The sequence below is a fragment of the Schistocerca piceifrons genome, chromosome 4, assembly GCF_021461385.2.
Source record: "Schistocerca piceifrons isolate TAMUIC-IGC-003096 chromosome 4, iqSchPice1.1, whole genome shotgun sequence".
NCBI lineage: Eukaryota > Metazoa > Arthropoda > Insecta > Orthoptera > Acrididae > Schistocerca > Schistocerca piceifrons.
In genome coordinates this window covers 678752995-678780974 of record NC_060141.1, presented here as the reverse complement: position 1 = coordinate 678780974, position 27980 = coordinate 678752995, and the positions used below count along the sequence as shown (strand labels likewise).

At 41.7% G+C, this 27980-nt stretch overlaps 1 protein-coding gene across 1 annotated transcript in view; it reads left to right on the top strand.

Annotated features, from left to right (window-relative positions):
- The window catches only part of LOC124794622, a 212408-nt gene that overhangs the window by 93788 nt on the left and 90640 nt on the right, over positions 1-27980 (top strand). The window contains exons 12-13 of the mRNA XM_047258114.1: positions 8965-9094; positions 15640-15729. Coding sequence (XP_047114070.1) covers positions 8965-9094; positions 15640-15729 — 220 coding nt within the window. The remainder of the gene's footprint in view (positions 1-8964; positions 9095-15639; positions 15730-27980) is intronic.

Here is a 27980-nt window from a genome sequence, read left to right as displayed (position 1 = left end):
CAAATTGATGTAGTGCTACGGGAAGCTCTCGCTCCTCTGCGGTAGCTAATTTATTTGTGGAAAACTTTGAGAACAAGTCACTGGACTCTGCTAAAAATTTTGCTGGCACATTTGTGTAATGTATCTTAAAGTGTAACACGGGCAAGAAAAATCAACATTATATGTGAAAACTTAGCTTCTGTTGCAGCTTATTAACCTTAGAGACCAATGTTGTACGTGAAAGCTTTGCTTTTCTTGTAGGAACACTATGTATATTAATTTAAAACATTAACTTTTCCTGTTTGTGTATCCGCGCTACTTAACAGTGATGTTGCTATTAGCGGACTACATCGCTTGTCCTACGCTCTGAATATTCGCTGTCATCGGCTGGCGGGATCACGTGACATGAGCAATGACTTGCTTACAAAAGCGTATTGCAGTCTCGATTACATGGTTCGGAAAGTAACATGCGGTGTGTGGTGGGATTCGAATTTATACTTTCGTGATACAAAAATATACAGCGTACATATTGCTGCAAAAAAAAAAAAAAAAAAAAAAAAAAAAAAAAAAAAAAAAAAAAAAAAAAAAAAAAACACTTTCCAAAAGGGGTTTTCTTTTCTGAGTTTTGTTTTTTTTTTTAAAAAATAAAAACATAACCATTCAAAGAATTGATATGTTTTACAGTTCCAAGGGAAAATATACTGTCACTTAATAAAACGGAAAGAGTGTGTGTTCATCCGGGAGAAAGTGTATTTTTAACCGGGAAATCCGGGAATCCGGGAATTTTTTTTCGTTGTCCACGTATACACCCTGTAATAACAAATAAAAATTTCACGCTGTTATCTTGTAATTGGTGAGCGTGCTACAAACAGCATGCAGAAAGGCCCGTAGGTGGCAGTACAGTGCGGATGCACACGTACCTTCGCAGTATCAGTATAAAGATGGCTGCCCCACTTGCGACTTGCACCAGGGAAGAACAGCGTTCTGTTATTTGGTTTTTGCGTAGTGAAGGTGAGAAACCTATTGAAATTCATCGGCAAATGAAGGTTCAGTATGGTGATGAATGTTTGTCACAGCAGCAAGTCTACGAATGGAGTAGGAAGTTCGCAAATGGTGTGACTTCAGTGGAAGATGCTCCTCGTCCAGGTCAGGCACAACGAGTTGACTGCACGGAACATTGTAGCAGTTGAAGCCATAGTGAAGGAAAACCGCTGAGTGACACTGAATGATATTGCAGCATGTTTACAGATTAGTCATGGGTCAGCACACCACATTGTGCGTGATGTGCTGCAGTTTCACAAAGTGTCTGCAAGATGGGTGCCATGGCAGCTGACTCCTGAAATGAGAGAACGACATGTCGATGCTTGTGAAGAGCTTCTTTGGCGCTTTGAACGAGAAGGTGATGGCTTCCTTGCAAGAATCGTTACTGGGGATGAAACCTGGGTTCACTTCCATCAACCGGAAACAGAGAGCGAGCAAGGAATGGTGCCATGCCTCATCACCAAAACCAAAGAAGTTCTGAGCAGAACCATCAGCAGGGAAGGTTGTGCTGACACTCTTTTGGGACGAAAAAAGCATCATTTTCAAGCATTACATGCCTAGAGGGATCACTGTTGCCAGTGCATCATACACAGATCTCCTAAAAAATCATCTGCGGCCTGCAATCAAATCAAAGCGACGTGGATTGCTGTCAGTAGGTGCCCTTTTGCAACATGACAATGCAAGGCCCCACACTGGCCGTACAACAGTTGCAACAATCACAGACCTGCATTTTGAGTGTCTTTCTAATCCACCATACTTACCAGACCTTGGCCCCATGTGATTTCCATATGTTTGGACCACTCAAATGCAATGGGAGGAAAGAAGTTCCGTTCTGATGAAGAGGTACGCCATGCGGTGCATGAGTGGTTGTGCTAACTACCAAAATAATTTTTTTATGAAGGAATTTGTGCACTTAGTAAGTGCTGGAGGACTTGCATTGAGTGTGAGGGCGATTATGTTAAGTGATACAGCTTTGTACCTCATCTTCACAATAAATAATATTTATAAAAATATTTAAGGTTTTCATTTGACTCATCCTCATAATTTGGACTCAATATTTAAAATATATTTTGTTTTAGTGTAAAATTTTCGGTGTTGGTTGTTTCAGGCGTTACATAATAACATAAGCACTACGATAAACTCATTGGTTCTTCTTTTTGAGCAAAGAACCGTGTGTATCTGTGGAGAGAAAAACTTGTTACAACTTCTAGACATTAAGTTCGGTGAAATGAAACTGTTCGTGAAAATTTTACCCAAACATGGATAATGTTTAAAGTATTTCTCCAAAAAGTTTCATCATCCATCAGAAGCCAAGATGCTTGTTCATTAAATCTGACATTAGAAAAATTTCCAATTAAATTGACTGAGATAGTCTTGGATATCATTAAAAGATGTTTTTGGTATACTCTTAGACAGTAAAAAGTGCTAAAAGGTGCACTTGGCATGTTCAGATTGTAATGAAACAGTGGGAAAGTTCATGAAGTCAGGCTGTTTAATGAGCCTCAGGAGTCACTCTGAACTATAATTAGATTTCCTCGCCTGAGAATATGTGTGATACCTGTGAAGAACCAGGTTAATGCTTCTATCAAGACAAGAAAGTGATCGAAAATACAAGCTCAGGGTTGTTGCAAGGTTGATGGTCGGAGACTATGGTTGATCACTTCTGTAAGACATTCATAGGAGAAAAAGGTAAATATTATGATTTCAGAAGAAGACAGAAAGAAAATATAAGCCAATAGCTGTGCACTTCCTATCTGATGTTTCCATGTTTATAATTCAATAAAATATCTGCTGAAATTAACATAAACAATGTTCCAATTCCATGATTTTGCCAATCTTGAAGTTTATGACGAAGTCACCTTGTGACAAAATTGTTTCTGATAGAGAGAAACTGATGTCAGATATGGATTCGGTGCTCGATACATCATTTGACTGATATATTACCCAGCAAAAGGTGATAATTTTTTTTCCTGCATTGCACTTAGTCACAAAAAATTTTGTATTGTGGTCATCCACAGATGTAGAATTGTATCATGATGAAACAGACCATTTCAGCTGTATAATAAATATTTATTTATGAACCAACTAGTTTCACGCCATCTAGTCTTGAAATCCAGCTCAAATGCAATAGATCCATTATCTGCAGTGACATTCAAAAATTTTTACTAGATCGGGACTTGAACCTGGAGTTACTCATAACTTATTTCAAGTGATGTCCAGTAGAGAAGCCAGCATTCTGTGTCCAGTTGTAATAAAAATATTCAATCATCAAGAAGTTTAGGTTTAGGGTTAGCGTCTTGATCAAAGGTTCGAACCCTGACACCACTTAAATTTTGAATAGAAATGATTAGCAGTGACGGCCAAAGACTTCCGGCATAAAAAGTCATCCTTTATTCAGCCAATGGCCATGTCAAAGAGGGCAGAGGAGCAGACGGAGGGTCAGGGCATTCTCTTACTTTGGTGTAGGACACTGAGTGGAAGAATCGGCAATGATTAATGGAATGGGGATGCAGAAGGCAATGGAAACCACTACATTAAAGACAAATAATGTGTTTCCACAAGACGTGTGGCCTATAATCGAAAATGTGTCATGATGATCTTGCCATTGGCAAAAGATTTCTGAACCGTCCCCCATTCAGATCTCTGGGAGGGGACTGCCAAGAAGGAGATGACAATGAGAAAAAGATAAAATCACCAACGGAAGGATAATGTTCTATGACTCAGGGTGTGGAATGTCAGAAGCTTGAACGTGGCAGGGAAGCTAGAAAATCTGAAAAGGGAAATGCAGAGCCTCAATCTAAGTGAAATAGAAAGAAGACAAGGATTTCTGTTCGGATGAGAATAGGGTAATATCAATGGCAACAGAAAACATTATAACAGGATTAGCATTCATTATGAGTAGGAAGGTGGAGTACAGTGTGTGTTGCTGTGAACGGGTCAGTGACAGGGCGGTTCTCATCTGAATCGACAGCAAACACTGACAACTTTAGCTCAGTTATACATACCTACGTCGCAACGGAAGATTGAGAGATCAAATACCTGAAGATATTGAATGGGTAATTCAGTATGCAAAGGGAGATGAAAATCTAATAGTCGTGGGAGACTGGAAGGTGGTTGTAGAGGAAGGAATAGAAGAAAGGGCTACAGGAGGATATGAGCTTGGTGCACGGAATTATAGCAGAAAGATCGAGTTATTCAGTAAATTTTGACAAGTAACTGCGAATACTCTGTTCAAGAATCACAAGAGGTGGTGGTATACTTGGAGAAGGCTGGGAGATACGGGAAGATTTCAGTTAGATTACATCATGGTCAGGCAGAGATTCAGAAATCAGATATTAAATTGTAAGGTGTACCCAGGAACAATTAAATATACGATTTTGGAATCTCTGCCTGACCATGATGTAATTGTAAGGTGTACCCAGACCCAGGACCCCCCCCCCCCCCCCCCCCCCCCCCCCCCCCCCCATGAACCATGGACCTTGCCATTGGTGGGGAGGCTTGCGTGCCTGAACAATACAGATATCCATACCGTAGGTGCAACCACAACAGAGGGGTATCTGTTGACAGGCCAGACAAACGTGTGCTTCCTGAAGAGGGGCAGCAACCTTTTCAGTAGTTGCAGGTTGCAGTCTGGATGATTGACCGATCTGGCCCTGTAACACTAACCAAAACGGCCTTGCTGTTGCGGTACTGCCGGAACGGCCGAAAGCAAGGGGAAACAACAGCCGCCATTTTACCCGAGGGCATGCAGCCTTACTGTATGTTTAAATGATGATGGCGTCCTCTTGGGTAAAATATTCCGGAGGTAAAATAGTCCCCCATTCGGATCTGCGGGCGGTGACTACTCAAGAGGACATCGTTATCAGGAGAAAGAGAACTGGCATTCTACGGATCAGAGCATGGAATGTCAGATCCCTTAATCGGGCAGGTAGGTTAGAAAATTTAAAAAGGGAAACGGATAGGTTAAAGTTAGATATAGTGGGAATTAGTGAAGTTCGGTGGCAGGAGGAACAAGACTTCTGGTCAGGTGACTACAGGGTTATAAATACAAAATCAAATAGGGGTAATGCAGGAGTAGGTTTGACAGTGAATAAAAAAATAGGAGTGCAGGTAAGCTACTACAAACAGCATAGTGAACGCATTATTGTGGCCATGATACACAAAGCCCACACCTACTGCAGTAGTACAACTTTATATGCTAACTAGCTCTGCAGATGATAAAGAAATTGATGAAATGTATGATGAGATAAAAGAAATTATTCGGGTAGTGAAGGGAGACGAAAATTTAATAGTCATGGGTGACTGGAATTCGACAGTAGGAAAAGGAAGAGAAGGAAATGTAGTAGGTGAATATGGATTGGGGCTAAGAAATGAAAGAGGAAGCCACCTGGTAGAATTTTGCACAGAGCATAACTTAATCATAGCTAACACTTGGTTCAAGAATCATGAAAGAAGGTTGTATACATGGAAGAACCCTGGTGATACTAGAAGGTTTCAGATAGATTATATAATGGTAAGACAGAGATTTAGGAACCAGATTTTAATTTGTAAGACATTTCCAGGGGCAGATGTGGATCTGACCACAATCTATTGGTTATGAACTGTAGATTAAAACTGAAGAAACTGCAAAAAAAAATGGAAATTTAAGGAGATGGGACCTGGATAAACTGAAAGAATCAAAGGTTGTGCAGAGTTTCAGGGAGAGCATAAGGGAACAATTGACAGGAATGGGGGAAAGAAGTACAGTAGAAAAAGAATGGGTAGCTTTGAGGGACGAAGTAGTGAAGGCAGCAGAGCATCAAGTAGGTAAAAAGACGAGGGCTAGTAGAAATCCTTGGGTAACAGAATTGATACTGGGATTTAATTGATGAAAGGAGAAAATACAAAAATGCAGTAAGTGAAGCACGTAAAAAGGAATACAAACGTCTCAAAAACGAGATCAACAGGAAGTGCAAAATGGCTATGCAGTGATGGCTAGAGGACAAATGTAAGGGTGTAGAGGCTTATCTCACGAGGGGTAAGATAGATACTGCCTAAAGGAAAATTAGAGAGACCTTTGGAGAAAACAGAACCACTTCCATGAATATCAAGAACTCTGATGGAACCCCAGTTCTAAGCAAAGAAGGGAAAGCAGAAAGGTGGAAGGAGTATATAGAGGGTCTATACAGGGGCAATGTTGTTGAGGACAATATTATGTAAATGGAAGAGGAGGTAGATGAAGATGAAATGGGAGATATGATACTGCGTGAAGAGTTTGACAGAGCACTGAAGGACCTAAGTCAAAACAAGGCCCTGGGAGTAGACAACATTCCATTAGAAGTTCTGACAGCCTTGGGAGAGCCAGTCCTGACAAAAAACTACCATCTGGTGAGCAAGATGTATGAGGCAGGCGAAATTCCCTCAGACTTCAAGAAGAATATAATTATTCCAATCCCAAAGAAAGCAGGTGTTGACAGATGTGAAAATTACCGAACTATCAGTTTAATAAGTCACAGCTGCAAAATACTGATGCGAATTCTTTACAGACGAATGGAAAAACTGGTAGAAGCCGACCTCAGGGAAGATCAGTTTGTATTCCGTAGAAATGTTGGAACACTTGAGGCAGTATTGACCCTACGACTTATCTTAGAAGAAAGATTACGGAAAGGCAAACCTATGTTTCTAGCGTTTGTAGACTTAGGGAAATCTTTTGACGTTGTTGACTGGAATACTCTCTTTCAAACTCTAAAGGTGGCAGGGGTAAAATACAGGGAGCGAAAGGCCATTTAAAATTTGAACAGGAACCAGATGGCAGTTACAAGAGTCGAGGGTCATGAAAGGGATGCAGTGGTTGGGAAGGGAGTGAGACAGGGTTGTAGCCTCTCCCCGTTGTTATTCAATCTGTATATTGAGCAAGCAGTAAAGGAAACAAAATAAAAATTCGGAATATTAATTAATATCCATGGAGAAGAAAACATGAGGAAATACAGTACTGGTACTCAAGAAAATTTACATCCGAATCTCGACATACGAATGTGCACTTAAGCCCAATTATGCGTTTTAGTATGGTTCACGGAATTCCGATGAACTTGAACTCTGATGTCTTGTTTCTTTTGTGACATAGTGCAACATCTTTTAATGTTTTACACATACGAACATACAGGCTTCCTGTGTCATCGTAGCTGCAAATGAGCGGTGGCACCTGTTATCTGGTGCTCTCTGGTAACTGCTGAAACGAATCAGTTTCTAACAGGTCACGGGAAAACATTGCGGATGGTGATTTGAAAAGCGTTACTTTCAAAGTAAATTTCCTTTTACACAAGATGAACTACATGCGAGAATGTCCGATGAATTTCTTAAATCACAGAGCGTTAGACTCGCAGTTAAAAATCAACTCTTTGTGGACAAGAATTTCGAGCCCAGAAGATCAGACATTAACGTCGTTATTATAAATTTCACTGGCACATTTGTGTGATATATCTTAAAGTATAACACGTCCAAAAAAGATCAAGATTATATGTGGAAGCTTAGTTTCTCTTGCAGCTTATTAATCTTAGAGACTACGATTATATGTGAAACCTCTGCTTTTCTAGTAGCAACACTATGTATATTAATTTAAACCATCAACTTTTCTTATTTGTGTGTTTGGGTTACTTAAGAGTGATCTTGCTATTGGCTGACTACATCACGTGTCCTATACTGTCATCAGCTGGCGAGATCACGTGACATGAGCTATGACTGGCTGACAAAAGCGCGTCGCAATCTCGATTTCAATGCCTTGGAAGGTAACATGCGGTATTTGGTGGAGTTCAAATTTATATCTTCGTAACACGAAAATATGCAGCGTACATGTTGCAGCCGCACATCAAAGATCTTTCCAAAACATGCCCCCCCCCCCGAGTTTTGTTTTCTAAAGTGCCGGGAAATTCTACGTCGGCGCATAAAACCATAAACATTCAAAAGACTGACAAGTTTTACAGTGCTGAGGAAAAGTATGCTCTCACATATCAACCGAAAAATCCAGGAATTTTTTTTCCTTGTCCATGTATACACCCTGTAAACACCATGAAGAAAATGATGATTTTAGTTCTGACACACATTGTTGTTTGACTTATCCTCTGATGCATTGCACATCATGAGGTTGAGGTTGTGGCAAAGTTAGGAGATGGGTTTAAATTGAGGGTAATAAAACCCTACTTCTGTCACAATTCAGGTTGCCAATTTGTCCAAAAGTTAATGATACATTACATCTTTGTCTTATGAGTAGCTTCTTACATTTGAGACCATAGTTGATTTTTGTTGATCACAACTGTCTTCCTACCCATTATTTATTGTAACAATATTATGAGAAGGGAAGTTGTTACTCACCATATAATGGAGATGCTGAGATGCTGACAGGCACAACAAAAAGGCTCTCACAATTATAGCTTTCAGCCATTAAGGCCTTTCTCCACAACACACACACACACACACACACACACACACACACACACACACACACACAGACGCTTACAGTCTCAGGCAACTGAAACCACACTTTGAGCAGCAGCACCAGTGCATGATGGGAGTGGCAACTGGGTGGGAGTAGGAGGAAGTTGGAGTGGGGAGGGGGAGGGATAGGGATAGTATGATGGGGGTGACAGACAGAAAAGTGCTGCAGGTTACACTACCCCCACCCAGTCGCCACTCCCATTGTGCACTGGTGCTGCTGCTCACAGTGTGGTTTCGGTTGCCTGAGACTGAGGTCGTGTGTTGGAGTTGCACATGTATGAAGTCCTCAATGGCCGAAAACTATAATTGTCTTTCTTTCTGTTGTGCCTATGTGCGACTCAGCATCTCCACTATATGGTGAGCAGCAACTTTCCTTCTCATAATATCGTTACATTCCATCCTGGATTTTCCATTATTTATTATATTTGACAGGTTGACATTTTGTGATATTTCTGTTTTGTTTGTGACCTATAGGTACCGAGCAGAAATAATTCAAGTAGTTCCAGAGATAAGGGTGTTTTATGTGGATTATGGAAATGAGGAGGCTTGTGCTGCTGATGAACTGAGAAGCTTACCAAAAGAAGCATCAGAGCTGCCTGCACAGGTATAGAATTGATTTCTTATTAGTAGCAATTTTTTTTCCTTAGTAAATTAGTGATCGTGGTCTCTTCATACTACTTCATTGATACATAAATGGAATTTAAGTGCAAAAGCTGTTCAAAACTGAGGGTTACTCAGTGAGCAACATGGAGGTGCATTTTAGAAATAACAAGAAATCAAAAAAATTGATTAGGTAATGGAGTGAAACAGAAGATGTATCTATGATCACGATGAAAGTAAAATTGAGGTGCACAGAACATGTCACTATGCTAATGGTTGGTAGGTGGACCAGGTGGTAACCTGCTAGTTTCAGAGAGAGAAGAAAAGGTAGAGATGGAGACTAATGGCAAGTATGTAGGTGACATTACAAGACATACAGGAGCACAATGGGTGCCTACAGTTGAAGATTGTACCCCAAAAAATCTTAGAGGCGTCATTTATCAAGCAGTACGTTTAAATTGGTGGTGGTATGTAAAATAACTGTTGTTGCAATATACCAATAGCACATGGGAATGTAGCTGGGAATAATCGTCACACATTGTCTACATTTTAACAGATAACTTTTGTCATTCTTGAAGTATGAAATGCTGTATGATTTCTTTGTGAGGCCCAGTTTAAACCCATGATTGACAGTGCTGTGCTGACATGAACAATACGAGAGAGCATGCAAGAAGATAAACTCCATACAAATTAAAGATAACTATTGTCAAAGTTATTGACAATAAACATTTGTAGGGTATAGAGGATGTAAAGACTCTTAAATGATCCATCTGTTTCATAGGAAGACAGTGAGATTGCTTGCAAGATTTAAAACAGAATCCTGTTTATAAGGCCACATGGACAAATTGATGATCTCACCAGATTCTCTTAGCACACTGGTCATAAGAATGGTGCCTAAAATCTTCAACATATTCTCACATTAAAATTGCTTTGTGGCTGACAGATTGCAGTGGTGGGGAATGGAGTTGCTGAGCCATATACAATGTATTACTTGTTCATATCTATAGTTGTGTGTATAAAAAAAAAAGAAACTAGTGATCTGCTGACTGACTTTTGCAAGCATTTCATATTCTTGAGGGGGGAAAAACCTTGTTTCACAAAGCGCCTAGCATCTAGTGCACGTTGGTCTATCGATTATTTAGATTAATTTATCAAAAAACAAAGATGATGTGACTTACCAAACGAAAGCGCTGGCAGGTCGAAAGACACACAAACACAAACATACACACAAAATTCAAGCTTTCGCAACAAACTGTTGCCTCATCAGGAAAGAGGGAAGGAGAGGGAAAGACAAAAGGATGTGGGTTTTAAGGGAGAGGGTACGGAGTCATTCCAATCCCGGGAGCGGAAAAAAAAATTAAACTGGTCAGAACAGTGTTTTGTGTAGTTGTGAGTGCATTATACTGGAGCTAAGTGAGTTCAAATGTGGGGAAATTGTTGGAACTCATTTGGTGGGTGCTTCCGTAACCAAGGTAGCTGAGGTGTTAGGTGCTTTTAGATCTATCCCACATACAGAGAAAGTGAAATATCATTCTCCTCCTTCAGTCACAATATGGATGAAAGTGTGTGCATACTTTGTGGTTATTATCAATTGCCAATCTAGCTGTATAAAGTTTTGAATGATGCCAAAGTCGTGGTACACATTTTATCTTCAGATTTTATTATTTAAGTACTCCTGCCATCTAGGACACCAACGGCCTTTCTGCAGTAGTGGTAACACTGGTTCCCATTACATCACTGAAGTGAAGCACTGTCAGGCTTGGCTAGCACTTGGATGGATCAAACAGCCAGGAGAGTGGTGTGCTGACTACTACCCCTTCATATCCATAGTTGGTGATTCCTAAGGGCTGAGGATGACACGGCAACTGATAGGTATTGTTGGGCCTTCAAGGCATGTTCGGGTGTTTTTTATATATATTTTTTTAATCTAAGACGTCCTGTTATTCTGGCATGCCATGTCAGGCATTCCGTCTGAGGTACATGTACATCAGGATGGGCTACAGTGTTATTTTCAGGCAGCTGGTGTTCAAATCGCTGCTTTAGACTCAGCAGAATGTCCTCACTTACTGGGTCCATTGTCTGAAGTAACAAAGGGCACACGCGAAATAGTACCTTACCCAACAGACCCAGTACCTGAGGACATTCTACAGAGTCACAAACAGCCTAAAAATAGCATTACAGCTACTCCTAGTGAGCATGGACCTCAGACGAAATACCCAACACTGCATGCCATGGTAATAGAGCTTCCAAGATCACAGGAGGTCTTAAATGATAACTGACAGAAGATAAAATATCTAGCACAACTTGAATGTCATTCAGAACTCCATACAGCAGGATTGACAATGGGTAATAACCACAAAGTATGTGCACAGCGTTTAGAACAGTCGCAGCTAAAAAAACACTATAGTCACTGCTGGAAAAACACTACAGTCAGTGCTATTGGTCAGCACATACTGTGGACAGACTATCTGACATGGTGTAGACTGCCTATCACAACATAGGCATAAATACCAGATTCGTTCCACACTAGGATCAGTATCAGCCAGCACCTGAAGAAGACTGCAAGTCATGAAGTTGAAATATTATGCATGAAATTGCAAGTAACCAGCTTAATCCAGATTGTTCGTGACAGTGCCTTGCTGGAAAAGCCTGAAGAATTACATTACTTCACACTGTTCCCAACTATTGGCAGAGTTTATGTCCCAAGAGTGAGATATAAGAGGGGTTTGGTGGTGATTTGTGCAGCTGTATCGTGGTATTCCATGGTCCCCATAGGTATTCTGCAAGGCTGCATTACTCTCCAGACTTATGCAATCATTTTGGATGATATGGTCCATCACATAGTACAGTGTTTGTTCCCAAGTGATGATGCTGTGTTCCAACATGACATGGCCCTTGTTCGTACAGCTTGCATTGTCCAGGAGTGACTTTGTGAGCACAATGCTGAATTGTGATTGTGAATCTGCCATTTTACTTTGTGCACAAAAATATTGAAAAGGATAAATATTTATCCCTCCCCTCCCATTTGTGCGGCCTGCCCACTTGATCACCTTCCAAACCATGCACGTTGTCACCTGGCACTTGCCATATAGCGGAGATGCTGAGTCGCAGATGAGCACAACAAAAAGACTTTCACAATTAAAGCTTTTGGTCATTAGCCTTCGTCAACAGTACACACACACACACACACACACACACACACACACACACACACACACACACACACTCACTCACTCTCTCTCAAATGCAACTCTCACACATGACTGAAGTCTCAGACAGTGGTTTCAGTTGCCTGAGACTGCAGTCGTTTGTGAGAGTTGCGTTTGTGTGAGCGAGTGTGGGTGTGTGCGTATGTGTGTGTATTGTTGACGAAGGCCAATGGCTGAAAGCTTTAATTGTTAAAGTCTTCTTGTTGTGCCTATATGCAACTCAGTGTCTCTGCTATATGACAAATAGCAACTTTCCTGCTCATAATATTGTTACATTCCATCCTGGATTTTCCAAAGTATAAGACCAGAAAGAGAAATTAACATTCTCTTCAACTAGGACCAAGGTGCTCCTCGGCAGGCCAGAGGCCATGGGAATTGGATTTCAGGAATAACGACTGTCTCACTGCAAGTACATTGTACAGTGTCCAATTTTGTAGACATTTTGTTTATAGTAGTATATTTTGGCACTTTGAAAGTAGTTTATATGTTACGAAGTATGGTTCATGAGAAGAAGAAAATTGTGGCAATCGCTGGCGGTTTGTACGCTATGTACTCAAATATTTCTCGAAAGAAAGTAACACAGTGGATAATAACAGACAGTAACGAACATAGTAAAACCAACATTTTATTGGCGGTCGTGTTTGGTGTTGGTTTACACAACTCTTCCCAGTTTTGTACACTTCTTTCAAGAGGCTTGTTTTTTTTCTGAGGCTGTTTCCAAAATCAGTGAAGAAATTTTAAATCTGCCTTGCGACTCCAAGGAAATGCTTGTCACCAGATGTGTTTTGTTTTATTGATATAAAATAGTAGCAGTAGTCTTAACGAAACACCATTTGGCTTGCTTTCTCCATCTAAAAGCAGTTCATTACAAAAGATGTTGTTAGTACTTAAGGTTTTTGGTCACATGGGGGAGAAATACAGAAGTCCTTAAATTCTTTGTCAAGTTATGTCTTTACTTACTTTTGAGAAACTTGGGGCAGCCCTGAAAGTGTCCCATTTGACGCCATTGGCTAGTTCCAACTGTTCGCTGGATTTCAGTGCATGTTTTCATTTTCTGGCATCTGTGGCATTATGCCATAATAAAGACTCAAACGTAAGGTAATACAGTACTGGTACTCTAAGAAAATTGGTGTCCAAGAAACCACACTGAAGAGCTTAATATCAGGCATGACTCTGGACATACAAATGTGCACTTTAAATTGAATCATGCATTTTAGTATGGTTTACAAAATTCTGGTGGGCTTGAAGTATTCTCTGATGTTTAGTTTCTTTTATGACTTAATGTAATATCTCTCAATGCTATATATGTACAGACATATGTAAGTGTTCACTTGAAACTGAAAAAGTGGGCAAATTTGGTTATTAGTATTGAATAAAATGGTTTGTTTTGAACATATTGACAGGCTTAGCAGAATTTTACACGCTTTCCTTGAAACAGTCTCTTTCGATCATGAGACGTGTTTCAGCATTTGTCTGGTACCTTCTCTAGATGCGAGATTATTTCTTAATTTATGTTGTTTACATCTTAAATTTACAGAATGCCAGTCTTCAGTAAATTACAGATAGCCAGCACTCTGTGTTTTATCATTGTGACTAACCACAAGGCTTTGTGTGTGTTCCTGGAGCACAATATAAACTGCGAGTTATATAGTTTCTTGGCCCTACAGTTAATTTTTTACACAATTTGAAAAAGTTAAGTTCTGGTGGGATGTAAACCTGATTGGAAATGCTACATAATAGTACTGCAGAGAACGAATAAAAAAAAAAAGCTTTGTTAAAATCACTACACAGCAAAATGTTAGGGTACTTGGAGTCGTAGAATCTAGTTATGAAATGAATATTAAGCCAAGGGCTGCTTCTTATTTTGCGTTCCTTATCTGGATAGGGTATGATAAAACAATTGCCCCACATACAATAACTGAAAAAAAGAAAAAAAAAAGACAGTGCTGCCCAAACAGAAATCCAACAAAAGGCATATGAGTGGAGCAAACACTAAGCGTGGGCTTCCTATGTCATTGTAGCTGTGCTTGTGCAGTAACATCTGTTCTCTGGCGCTCTCTGGCAACCGTTGAAACAAAACTATTTCGAACAGGTCACAGGAAAATATTGCAAATGGTGGTTTGAGAAGCATTTCTTTCAAAGCAAATTTCATTTTACGCAATATTAATTTATTAAATCATAGAACATTTGATTTCCATTAAAAACTGAACACTTTGAGGGCCAGCCACTTAGAAAAATTTTGGGCCCAGATGACCAGACATTTATGTCATTATTTAAAAGTTTCCTCTGCACATTTGTGTTTGGGTATCTTCAAGGATAACACACACAAAAAAGACCAATATTGTATGTGAAAGCTGAGATTTTCTTGCAGCTATACCATGCGTTTATTAATTTAAACTATTAACTTTTCTTATTTGTGTGTTCCCACTACTTAGCAGTGATGTATGCTGTTGGCTGACTACATCAGATGTTGTATGCTCTGAATATGTGCTGTCGTTTGCTGGTGAGATCATGTGATGTGATTGATTGGCTGACAAAAGCACATCACAATCTCTGTTTCAGTGCCTCAGAAACTAATGTGCTGTTTTTGGTAGAATTCGTATTTATAGTTTCATAATACGTACGAAAATATGGAGCCTACGTGTTGCTGCAATCAAAAATCTTTCCGAAAGGAGGTTAGGTTGCCCCTCCCCCCTCCCCTTTTGCCTTGTTTCATTTCCTAAAGTGCCAGGAAGCTCTATGCCATTGTAGGAAACCATTACCATTCAAGGGGTTGGTAAGTTTCCCAGTTCCAAGGGAAAGCATACTGCCACTTAACATGGAAAATGTGTATTTTCTTCTGGAGGAATGTTTTTTTTTTTGTCTGCTTATTCAGACTGCCTGTTATCCTTTCCCCTTGCCTCACTCTGGATTGTGCTTTTGTTAAGTGGGAGAGTTGCATTCTTGCCGCAACAGCTGGAAATAGTGTGAGTGTGTGTGTGTGTGTGTGTGTGTTTTCCCTTCTGAAGAAGGCGTTGGCTGAGAGCTCAATGCATAACAATCTTTTCATTTTACCTGTCTGCAACTCAACCTGTCTTCCTTATGGTAAGTAGCAATCTATCCTTTCCATGATAGTACTGATCTCCAACCTGGACTTCCTATTATTTAATTCTGTGTTTGGTCATTAAGAGAATAATAGCATGTTATTACTAATCAAAAGGAACTATAATTTTATTCTTTTATGATTCAAAATAAGAACTGATTGGGTTTCCAGATGATGAAGATGTTCACCACAATGTTCATAAAATCATTGAAGCATCCTGCTACTTATTATTAGATTAATAGTAATTTCTGTTGACAGGCCATAAAAATCAAACTGGCAGAAGGGACGTCTAAAAAGTTTGAGGACCTGTCTGAAGATAATGAGATTATGGTGAAGTCGTTCAGAAAGGTGAGTAACATTTTGCAGCTACTGTGTGAAGTGAATTTGTTTATGCAGTGTCAAATGTTGTTGTCAGTATGCGTACACAGTTGTATCACCATTCTTGCATACGAGACATATCGTTTTGTTGGAGATAGTTCTGTCTATGTTTGAGTAGTTTGTATTCCATAACAATAAAAGTTAAACACAAATTTAAAAAAAAAATTGCCATGATTTTAATTCATATTCTGGTAGAAAGAATTAGTGAACTGGAAACTGGGTACTTTAATGAAATTTTGAGCCAGCATGCTAATCTTTCCTGTACAATTGTATATCTCTACAAATAGAGAAAAATTGAAAATCTTAATATTGTGTAATACTTCAGTTTCCCAACCGGCGGTGTTCTCTGATGGGACATTTGAGTTTAATCTTCCGTGTTCTAACTAGTGGGCACATTCATTGGTAAAACAAAGAACCAGTCAACATATTTTGTAAATCATGGGTTGAATGTAGCTTTGAACTGCTTGGAAAAATTCAGTCAGTACTAATATGCAATGTGGAAAAATGCTGTAATATATATTTTACTCCGCAACAGTTTTATTCTTTAATGAAACTTCCTTATGGACTAGTTAGGTGATCAACTCTCTCTCTCTCTCTCTCTCTCTCTCTCTCTCTCTCTCTCTCTCTCTCTCCATTTGCTGCAGTGCTGTTGTGTATTCGTCAAGGTCCATCTCAAAACTGCAATGTATCAGAACTATCCTACATATTCTGTTAGGTGTGTATAGATTTGTATCTACATCTGTAATGCATTTTTTACATGTTGGTAAGTATGGAAATGGTCCAATTTGATGAAGCATTTGTGTCCCATGGATTACTGATGAAATTGTTAGTTTTCACTTCGGTATTATAGAAGGTGGTGCAAATTTCTCAGTAACATGTCATACAAAGATCTGTGGTATGATAAATCATTGGTGTCATAAAAGCTCCTCACTCTGTGTGAGAAAGTCCTGAAATCATATTTCAGAGTACTTGCCTTTACTATGGAGTCTGCTTCAAATAATGTGAGGTATATAAAGAAGATTGGGACAAGCACAGCCACACTCAACATCTGCAACTGCACTCTGCAAGCCACTTCAGCATGTGACTGAGGATACTTTAGGAACTCATATCATTCCTTACTTTCCCATTCCATTTGCTAATGATGCGTGTGAAGATCAATAACCTGAAACCTCTGTATAGTCTTAAATTTCTCTGCTTTTCCTGTAATTGTTATTTCGTGAGACACCTGGAATGTAGTAATACTTTCACAATTTCGTGAATTTTTAACAGTAAACCTTTCTGTGATGCCCGCAGCCAGGCAATGGCCTGCAGTTGAAGCTGAGAAGGAATTTCTCATGCTCTGCCACTTGCAAAATGAACCCATTATGAAGTATACTGCTCTTACTGTTTCCATTGATTTATCACCAATCATAGACTCAAACAACAATGTGCCTATCGGCATATTCATATGCAATATTTTACGTATCTTTACGTTGAAGGTCAGCTCCATTTTGCAATAATTTGCTGTTATTACTTGCCCATGAACAACAGTATCATCAACAAGAAGCCTTCTGGATCCTCTGAAATACGCCAGCAGCCCATATACATGTGCGTTGTAAATAGTAACAGCACAGTATGTCTCCATCAGTTAGGCTTAAAGCTACTTTCACTCCTGAGCATTTCTCATTGTAAAATGTGATTTGCCCTGTTCTGTTTAAATTTACTAGCAAGTCTTTAACCCAGTTACAGACATGGCCCATTAGTCTGTAATTTAGATTTAGTTCACTGGACTGCACTGTGGAACTGTGTCAAATGCTTTCTGGACATTAATGAACAGACAATCAACTTATGTGTCGCTATCTACTGTGTAATGGATCTTGTAGACAGACAGAGTGAGCTAAACTGGGTAGAGCCGACTGTTATTAATTGCTCACAGTGTGCCAGAATAGGCAGCAAATTACCACAAATTTTTAAAGCAGAGTGAGGCTCATAACCAGCAAAAGGACACATATTATCAGTGAGACTTGTCTGCGGTAGTCTTTGAGATAGTAGCAGGTTTGCACACATGTTGTTGAAGGTATCCAGCTAACAAGGAGACACTGATATCAGAGCCAGAGGTAGTATCCAGACTTCGATGCAAGAGAGTATCTGAAATCACAGAGAAGTCAAATTGTGTCTACAATAATATGTACTACTACTGTTCATTTTCCACTGTCAAAGATTTTTCATTGAGGTGTGGCAGACTCTGAAAAGAACTCGTTATTAATCTCACTTGAATGGATCATGCCTTACAGGTACTTTGTTTCACTGGTGCTGACAGTCCTATTGATTATTGACATGTTGTTGTTGTTGTGGTCTTCAGTCCAGAGACTGGTTTGATGCAGCTCTCCACGCTACCCTATCCTGTGCAAGCTTCATCATCTCCCAGTACCTACTGCAACCTACATCCTTCTGAATTTGCTTAGTGTATTCATCTCTTGGTCTCCCTCTTCGATTTTTACCCTCCATGCTGCCCTCCAGTACTAAGTTGGTGATTCCTTGATGCCTCGGAACATGTCCTACCAACTGATCCCTTCTTCTAGTCAAGTTGTGCCACAAACTCCTCCTCTCTCCAATCCTATTCAATACCTCCTCATTAGTTACGTCATCTACCCATTTAATCTTAAGCATTCTTCTGTAGCACCACATTTCGAAAGCTTCTATTCTCTTCTTGTCTAAACTATTTATCGTCCCTGTTTCACTTTCATACGTGACTACACTCCATGCAAATACTTTCAGAAACGACTTCCTGACACTTAAATCTATACTTGATGTTAACAAATTTCTTTTCTTCACAAACGCTTTCCTTGTCATTGCCAGTCTACATTTTATATCCTCTCTACTTCGACCAACATCAGTTATTTTGCTCCCCAAATAGCAAAACTCCTTTACTACTTTTTGTCTCATTTCCTAATCTAATTCCCTCAGCATCACCCAACTTAATTCTACTACATTCCATTATCCTCGTTTTGCTTTTGTTGATGTTCATCTTATATCCTCCTTTCAAGACACTGTCCATTTTGTTCAGCTGCTCTTCCAAGTACTTTGCTTTCTCTGACAGAATTACAATGTCATCGGCGAACCTCGAAATTATTTCTTCTCTGTGGATTTTAATACCTATCCCGAATTTTTCTTCTGTTTCCTTTACTGCTTGCTCAATATACAGATTGAATAACATCAGAGATAGACTACAACCCTGTCTCACTCCCTTCCCAACCACTGCTTCCCTTTCATACCCCATGACTCTTGTAACTGCCATCTGGTTTCTGTACAAATTGTAAATAGCCTCTCTCTCCCTGTGTTTTACCCCTGCCACCTTCAGAATTTGAAAGAGGGTATTCCAGTCAAAATTGTCGAAAGCTTTCTCTAAGTCTACAAATGCTAGAGACTTAGGTTTACCTTTCCTTAATCTATTTTCTAAGATAAGTCGTAGGGTCAGTATTGCCTCACGTGTTCCAACATTCCTACGGAATCCAAATTGATCTTCCCCAAGGTCTACCAGTTTTTCCATTCGTCTGTAAAGAATTCACATTAGTATTTTGCATCTGTGACTTATTAAACTAATAGTTCGGTAATTTTCACATCTGTCAACACCTGCTTTCTTTGGAATTGGAATTATTATATTTTTCTTGAAGTCTGAGAGTATTTCGCCTGTCTCATACATCTTGCTCACCAGATGGTAGAGCTTTGTCAGGACTGGCTCTCCCAAGGCTGTCAGTAGTTCCAATGGAATGTTGTCTACTCCCGTGGCCTTGTTTCGACTTAGGTCTTTCAGTGCTCTGTCAGATTCTTCACGCAGTATCATATCTCCCATTTCATCTACATCCTCTTCCATTTCCATAATATTGTCCTCAAGTACATCGCCCTTGTATAGACCCTTTATATACTCCTTCTGCTTTCTCTTCTTTGCTTAGAACTGGGTTTCCATCTGAGCTCTTGATATTCATGCAAGTGGTTCTGTTTTCTCCAAAGGTATCTTTAATTTTCTAGATATCTATCTTACCCCTAATGAGATATGCCTCCACATCCTTACATTTGTCCTCTAGCCATCCTTGCTTAGCCATTTTGCGCTTCCTGTTGATCTCATTTGTGAGACGTTTGTATTCCTTTTTGCCTGCTTCATTTACTGCATTTTTATATTTTATACTTTCATCAGTTAAATTAAATATTTCTTCTGTTACCCAAGGATTTCTATTAGCCCTTGTCTTTTTACTTAGTTGATCCTCTGCTGTCTTCACTATTTCGTCCCTCAAAGCTACCCGTTCTTTTTCTACAGTATTTCTTCCCCGCCCCCCATTCCTGTCAGCCGCTCCCTTATGCTCTCCCAGAAACTCTTTACAACCTCTGGTTTAGTCAGTTTATCCAGGTACCATCTCCTTAAATTCCCACCCTTTGTTAGTTTCTTCATTTTTAATCTACAGTTCATTGCCAAAAGAACGTAGTCAGTCCACATCTGCCCTGGAAATCTCTTAAAATTTAAAACCAGGTTCCTAAATCTGTCTTACCATTATATCCGAAACCTTCTAGTATCTCCAGGCCTCTTCCATGTATACAACCTTCTTTTATGATTCTTGAACCATGTGTTAGCTATGATTAAGTTATGCTCTGTGCAAAATTCTACCAGGCGCTTCCTCTTTCATTTCTTAGCCCCATTCCATATTCACGTGCTACATTTCCTTCTCTTCCTTTTCCTACTGTCGAATTCCAGTCACCCATGACTATTAAATTTTCATCTCCCTTCACTACCTGAATAATTTCTTTTATCTCATCATACATTTCATCAATTTCTTCATCATCTGCAGAGCTAGTTGGCATATAAACTTGTTCTACTGCAATGGGTATGGGCTTCGTGTCTAACTTGGCCACAATAATACGTTCACTGTGCTGATTGTAGTAGCTTACCTGCACTCCTATTTTTTATTCATTATTAAACCTACTCCTGCATTACACCTATTTGATTTTGTATTTATAACCCTGTATTCACCTGACCGGAAGTCTCGTTCCTCCTGCCACCAAACTTCACTAATCCCCACTATATCTAACGTTAACCAACCCATTTCCCTTTTAAAATTTTCTAACTGACCAGCCTGAGTAAGGGATCTGATATTCCACGCTTCGATCCGTAGAGCGCCAGTTCTTTCTCCTGATAGCGCTGTCCTCCTGAATAGTCTCCGCCCGTAGATCCTAATGGGGGACTATTTTACCTCCAGAATATTTTACCCTTCATTAAACCATACAGTAAAGCTGCATGCCCTTGGTAAAAATTACGGCAGTAGTTTCCCCTTGCTTTCAGCTATTCGCAGTACCAGAACAGCAAGGCCGTTTTGGTTAGTGTTAAAAGGCCAGATCAGTCAAATCATCCAGACTGTTGCTCCTGCAACTACTGAAAAGGCTGCTGCCCCTCTTCAGGAACAAAACGTTTGTCTGGCCTCTCAACAGATACGCCTCCGTTGTGGTTGCACCTACAGAATGGCTATCTGTATCGCTGAGGCATGCAAGCCTCCCTACCAACGGCAAGGTCCACGGTTCATGGGGAGGATTATTGACATAGGGACAGGAAATTCAGATCTACTTACCCTACCCCCTCTGCCCCACACGCACCTCTCCCCTACGCACGCGCCCATCTCCCCTGCGCTCTGCTGGTTGTTTCAGAGATGCCATATTAGATTCGGTAGTTGGTAGTTTTTGTATTGTTACTTCTGTATTATGAAAGTATGCTGTTGCAAGGCAATGGCACATTGACAGTTTATAAAAACAGATCATTATTGATTCTGTTTGTTTTAATTATAATGTCATGTAATGACATCTCGCTTGTTAAAGCCTTTGAGAGACCTGTGTTACTGTACAAAGGCCAGAATTTTCTATCATCATCAAGGTGTTTCAAGCATGAATTTACAATGTGTGAAGTAAATAAGTAGCTGGTTCGCATATTGTTGTATCCAAAAATATTTTTTTTTTCACTTTTGCATTTCTGAAAGATTCTTCAACTTCCTGTTTAATTCAATTTAAGAGAAGTGTGTACTATAATATCCAGTGTTGTGCACGTATGGGGGTCTCTCTCTCTCTCTCTCTCTCTCTCTCTCTCTCTCTCTCTCTCTCTCTCTCTCACCCACACACACACGGGAATGAGTTGTCATTGTCAGTAATTAACAAATTAAGCATGAAACACACACATGTGGCTCAACTTTTTCAGTAAGTTTTGGACTTAATTCTTGTAAATAATTTAGTCTCTCCCTTATCCGCAGCGTTGTCGATGTGAATCTGCATCTTCATCCATACTCTACAAGCCACCGTTTGGTGTTTGACACAGGGTAGCAAACATACCACAACTACTCATTTCCTTTCCTGATCCACTCGCAAATACGGCAAGGGGAAAGCAATTGTTAATAAGGCTCCAAATGAGTCCTAATTTCTAACACCTTATTTCCGTGGTCCCTAAGAGAAATATACGTTGGCCGCAGTAGAATCATGATGGAGACCTGGCTTCTGTCACCATGGACGGCGGTGTCTTCTCAGCACAGTGGGAGAAAGCAGTACTGGCTGCAGGAAGCAAACCCACAGATGGTGCTGATGAAACCCTGACCGCTGGGGTAGGCATGCATGATCATACCTGCTTGACCCCAAAATAACTAGGGCCAATGAAGAACAAGGTGTCATGCCCACTGCCCAAAGAGGAGCCCCTTACCCATCCTGAGCTGCAACTGGTAATGGTGGCATACCATGAGTTATTGTTATGAACCCTAAAGGTATGAGGACTGCACTGGGTGTTGATGATGGCGGGAATTTAATGAGGGTGCTGTCCAAATGCCCTGGCTCAGACTGATGAGCCAGGTGTGAACGTCACCAAAACCATTGCTGCTGGGAGTCTCTGCCTGACAACAAGAGATTGAGCAGCATCCACAGCTGATGGTCATGCAGGAGTTAGGTGGAATTTTTGTCCCCATGTCATTCTGTGAGAGCATAAATTCCTCAGCCAGGAAATCTTCTGCATACTTGAGCATCTACATCTTAAACTTTTGGACAAGGCATTCCTCCTCACCCTCATACTGCTGATGGAAGAGAGGCATTGTGACTTGGTGAATACCATTGTGGGTACTAAAATCCTTGAAAGATAGCACCACAAACTGATGACCATTCTCCAAAACCAGGGTGCAAGGCAAACTTCCATGGAGGTTACCTACAACAAGTCCTTGCCAGTCATGTCTTGCTGTCACAGGTAAACAACAAACAACATAAGGTAAATGACAAAAAGCATCAATTGCTAATAACCAGAAAGTCCGTAAAAAAGAAAACAGCAAAATCAATGTGGACTCTCCACCAAGGGTGTGTCGGGGCCAGCCACTGCAAAAAGCTGTGTGCAGCACTGCCTTCTGATGACAGCAAGGTGTTCCACATCCCTATTGATGTCTGACAAAACCACATGGCGCCATTCCAACAGTTTCATGTGAGAGGTCCGCATACTCTCTGATGTAATAAGCCCAGGACATCCTGCCTTGGAGCCACTGGAACCACAACAAGGGGAGTAAATCCTTTTGCTATCAGGAGAATAATGCCATACAACAGGGGGGAGGTGATGGCGCAACACACACACATTCTGAAGTGGGGCTGATGTTTGGCCCTGCAAACGATTGGGCCACCCAAGTTGTATCAAGTGCACGATGTGCTGGATCACTGGATCTGCCGCCACAACAGAGGTAATAAGGGAACTCACGATGGAGAAATCGTCCACTATGTACCCCACCTCAATATCCAGTTGAATACAAAGCAGTTTCTTCTGGTCGAACGAGAGTCCGACTTCATGGGGACCTCCTCCTGCAGGTCCAGGGGTAAGAATAGGCCTTTATGTGATGGTCCCCTGTAGGGTTTGACCTCCACTCTTCAAAATTTTCCTGAAGACAAGCCAGGGTGGGGAAGGGTGCCTTACATGGTGCATCATACACATCGTGCATTGAGATCTTTAGCCTGCTTTCTTGTCGTCGCATTTCAATCCTGCTCATTGTCTCTCTCTTGGATGAGGACACCTTTGTGGGTGTGTTTTCCACCATGCACTATGCAGTGTCACCTTCTACGTTGATGATGACCATGAACTTCTTAGCATCTCATATCCAGCATGCTAGCCAGTCCGTTGTGGTGGGGCTGCCATGTACCCTGTTGGCTGTAGCCCCCTGACCACACAGGGACCACTCTGCTGATGCCTGTGCCGTTAACTCCCCACATATGCCAAGGGGTAGATGCCCATCGGGACTCCTGGCAATGGCAATCCTGCCACGTGGCCTTTGCTACGGCTGGGTGGCACCCATTGGGAGGGCCCCTGGTTGGAATGGGTGGCATCAAGGGCGGATGACATGTGATGAAGCGTAGTCGTCCATCTCTTGCTGGTGGTGAAACACCAGCAGTCTCTAAGCATTCAGGAGCTCAATTCAACATACAGAAGCAAGACTCCAAATTGTTCCCCTCCCTGGCCACACCATGGGAGGAACGTCAGGCTAAGGATTGCAGCGGATCTTATTCGCCCCGGACCTTGTATGTTAGAGATCTGATGGGGAATCTTTCATGATGATGAAGCCTCCGTTTGGGGAGATGGAGGGCTTGTCCAAAATGAGATCTGGGTCAGTCTTGATCAAAACAGCATCCTCTGCCCAGTCACGGATGTTACTCATTTGTGACAAGCTGGGGGATGTTTCTGTAACCATTATGCCCCATAAGAGCTTTAAATATGATCCAGGGTATTATATTTCACAGGGACCTTCTTTTGCATTCTGACGATGAGCTGTGTGCCAATTTAGAGCGGCAAGGTGTACGTTTCGTCCGGTGTGTCCACCGGGGTCCAAGGGAAAATCGGTCCCTTGTTCCTAATAAAGCAATGCCAAAAGTGCGAGAATAAAACAGACAAGACATATAACACAAAACTGAAAGAAAGGAAAAACCACAAGAACGAAGGAAAGGCAATGAACACTAAAAGGAACAAAAGAGGACAAGAAAACGACAGAGACGCTAGAAACAGATGAGAGAAAAACATAAAAGCATATTACAGTGGCTGGCCGGTCACGAGAATGCAAAGGAAAAGCCACTCACTCTGCAACACATTAAAAAAAATGGTTCAAATGGCTCTAAGCACTATGGAACTAAACATCTGAGGTCATCAGTCCCCTAGACTTGGTAGGGAGCATTTTCCTCTCTGTTGCTCCTGCACCACCTACTTTGGGAGCAATGCCCCCACCATTGGGGACATTCGTCCCCACTTCTAAGCTGTAGAAGCATAAGTCATCTTCAGCTTGTCTTGCTAGGGAATCCATGGCTCACTCCCGTCCCAGATTTCTGCTAGTGGGAAAGATGACACCTGCCAGTGGCTGAAGAGCTCAAAAGCAGCTGGGCTTGAAACTCGTTCTCAGTCCTGGAGACTGAGCCAGTAAAGTCCTCCCAGCCAGGGAAACCCAAGGAGCATTGAGGGAAATCCAAAAAGAATACCCCTAAGACCAAGGAAATTGCATTGGCACCCACACCACTGCTACCCACCAGCTCTGCGCCTGAGGATGAGGTGGGGATTCTGGTGTCCACTGAGGACCTACATCTTGCCAGACCCTCAGAGACAATGGATATAGACTGCTCAAGCAATAAGTCTGCGGCAGCAGGTGACGTTCGAGGTGTAAACTGCCTCATTGAATGTTCCATGCCTTAACAGTCTCACAATGACGTTATCCTCCTGTGGAAAAAACTGCCGCAATTCCACTGCCAGGCTGAGCTACGGCAACTGTTAAGCTTTACACCTGCTACCTGCGTTGCCCTCCAGGAAACCTGGTTCCCGGCAATGCGAACCCTTTGCCCTCCGCAGCTATAAGGGATATTACAGGAACCGTAGCGACTATAATTGAGTGTCAGGTGGAGTTTGCATGTATGTCCTAAACTCAGTCTGTAGTGACAATGTGCCCCTTCAAATTGCGCTTGAAGCTGTGGCTGTCAGAATACGGATGACACAGGAAATAACTGTCTGCAATGTATATCTTCCTGCAGATGGTGCAGTACCACTAAATGTATTAGCTGCACTGATTGATCAACTCCCTAAACATTTCATACTTTGCGAGATTTTAACGCCTGTAACCCCTTGTGAGGTGGCACTGTGCTTACTGGCCGAGGCAGAGATGTTGAAACTTTACTGTCTCAGTTCGACCTCTGCCTCTTAAATACTGGGGCCACCACACATTTCAGTGTGGCTCATAGTAGTTACTCAGATATTGATATGTCAGTTTGCAGCCCAGGACGTCTTCCATCTATCCACTGGAGAGCACATAACGACCTGTGTGGTAGTGGCCACTTCCCTGTCTTCCTGTCACTGCCCCGGCATCACGCCCACAGACGCCTGCCCAGATGGGCTTTAAACAAGGTGGACTAGGAATCTTTCACTTCCACTGTCACCTTTGAATCTCTGCCACACGGTAACATTCATGTGATAGTTGAGCAGGTGACTAGCAAAATTGTTTCTGCAGCAGAAAACTAGGTCCCTCGATCTTTAGTGTGCCCTAGGGGTAAGGCAGTCCCTTGGTGGTCGCCGGAAGTCGCTGAAGCAATTAAGGAGTGTGGGCGAGATCTACAGCAGCATAAGTAACACCCTTCCCTGCCCACATTTGCCAACTGATCAAACAACATAATCAGGAGTGTTGGGAGAGATATGTCTTGACCATTGGGGTGCCATATGTCATCTTCCCAAGTCTGGGCAAAGATCAAACGTCTTTTCGGGTACTAGACCCCAGCAAGTGTTCCCGGTGTTACCATAAAAGGCGTGTTTCTACCAACACAAACTCAATTGCTGAGCATTTTGATGAGCACTTTGTTCGAGCCTCTGCGTTGGAGAATTACCCACCAGCCTTTCGCACTCTCAAACAGTGGATGGAAGGGAAAGTCCTCTCATTCAATACAAGCCACAGTGAATCCTATAACACCCCATTTACAGAGTGGGAGCTCCTCAGTGCCCTTGCACATTGCCCCGACACAGCTCCTGGACCTGATGGGATCCAAGCCAGATGATTAAACATCTCTCTTCAGACTAGGAGCGACATATCCTCGTCATCTTCAACCACATCTGGTGCGATGGCTTCTTTCCATCGCAATGGCGGGAGAGGACCATCATTCCGGTGCTCAAACCCGGTAAAACCCCGCTTGATGTGGATCAGCCTATCAGCCTCACCAACGTTCTTTGTAAGCTGCTGGAATGTATGGTGTGTCGGCGGTTGAGTTGGGTCCTGGAGTCATGTGGCCTACTGGCTCCATGTCAGGGTGGCTTCCGTCAAGGTCACTCTACAACTGATAATCTTCTGTCACTAGAGTCTGCCATGTGAACAGCGTTTTTCAGATGCCATCACATGGTTTCCATCTTTTTTGACTTACGTAAAGCATACGACACGACCTGGTGACATCATATCCTTGCCACATTCTATTAGTGGGGTCTCGGGGGCCAGCTCCTGATTTTTCTCTGAAACTTCCTGTCGCTCCGTACTTTCTGTGTTGAAGTTGGTGCCTCCCATAGTTCCATCTACATCCAGGAGAATGGAGTCCCACAGGGCTCAGTACTGAGTGTCTCTCTATTTTTAGTGGCCATTAACGGTCTAGCAGCAGCTGTCGGGCCCTCCGTCTCACCTTCTCTGTATTCAGATGACTTCTGCATTTTGTACTGCTGCTCCAGTACTGGTGTTGCTGAGCGTTGCCTACAGGGAGCTATCCACAAGGCGCAGTCATGGGCTCTAGCGCATGGCCTCCAGTTTTCCGCTATGAAGATGTGTGTCGTGCATTCCTGTCAGCATCGTACTGTTCATCTGGAACCAGCTCTTTACCTTAATGATGATCCACTCACTGTAGTGAAGACATATCAGTTCTTAGGTCTGGTTTTCAATGCTCTTTTGACTTGGCTTCCTCATCTTCGGCAGCTTAAACGGAAGCGTTGGCAGCACCTCCGCTACCTGAGCAACACCAACTGGGGTTCAGATCGCTCCACACTGCTGCATCTCTACAGAGCCCTTGTTCAATCCCGCCTTGACTATGGGAGTCTGGTTTATGGTTCGGCGGTGCCCTCAGTGTTGCATGTGCTCGACCCAGTGCACCACTGTGGTGTTCACCTAGTGATGAGAACTTTTAGGACGAGTCCGGTGACCACTGTCCTGGTGGAGGCCGTGAGTCCTTCTATTGCAAATCCGATGTGCACAACTGCTCAC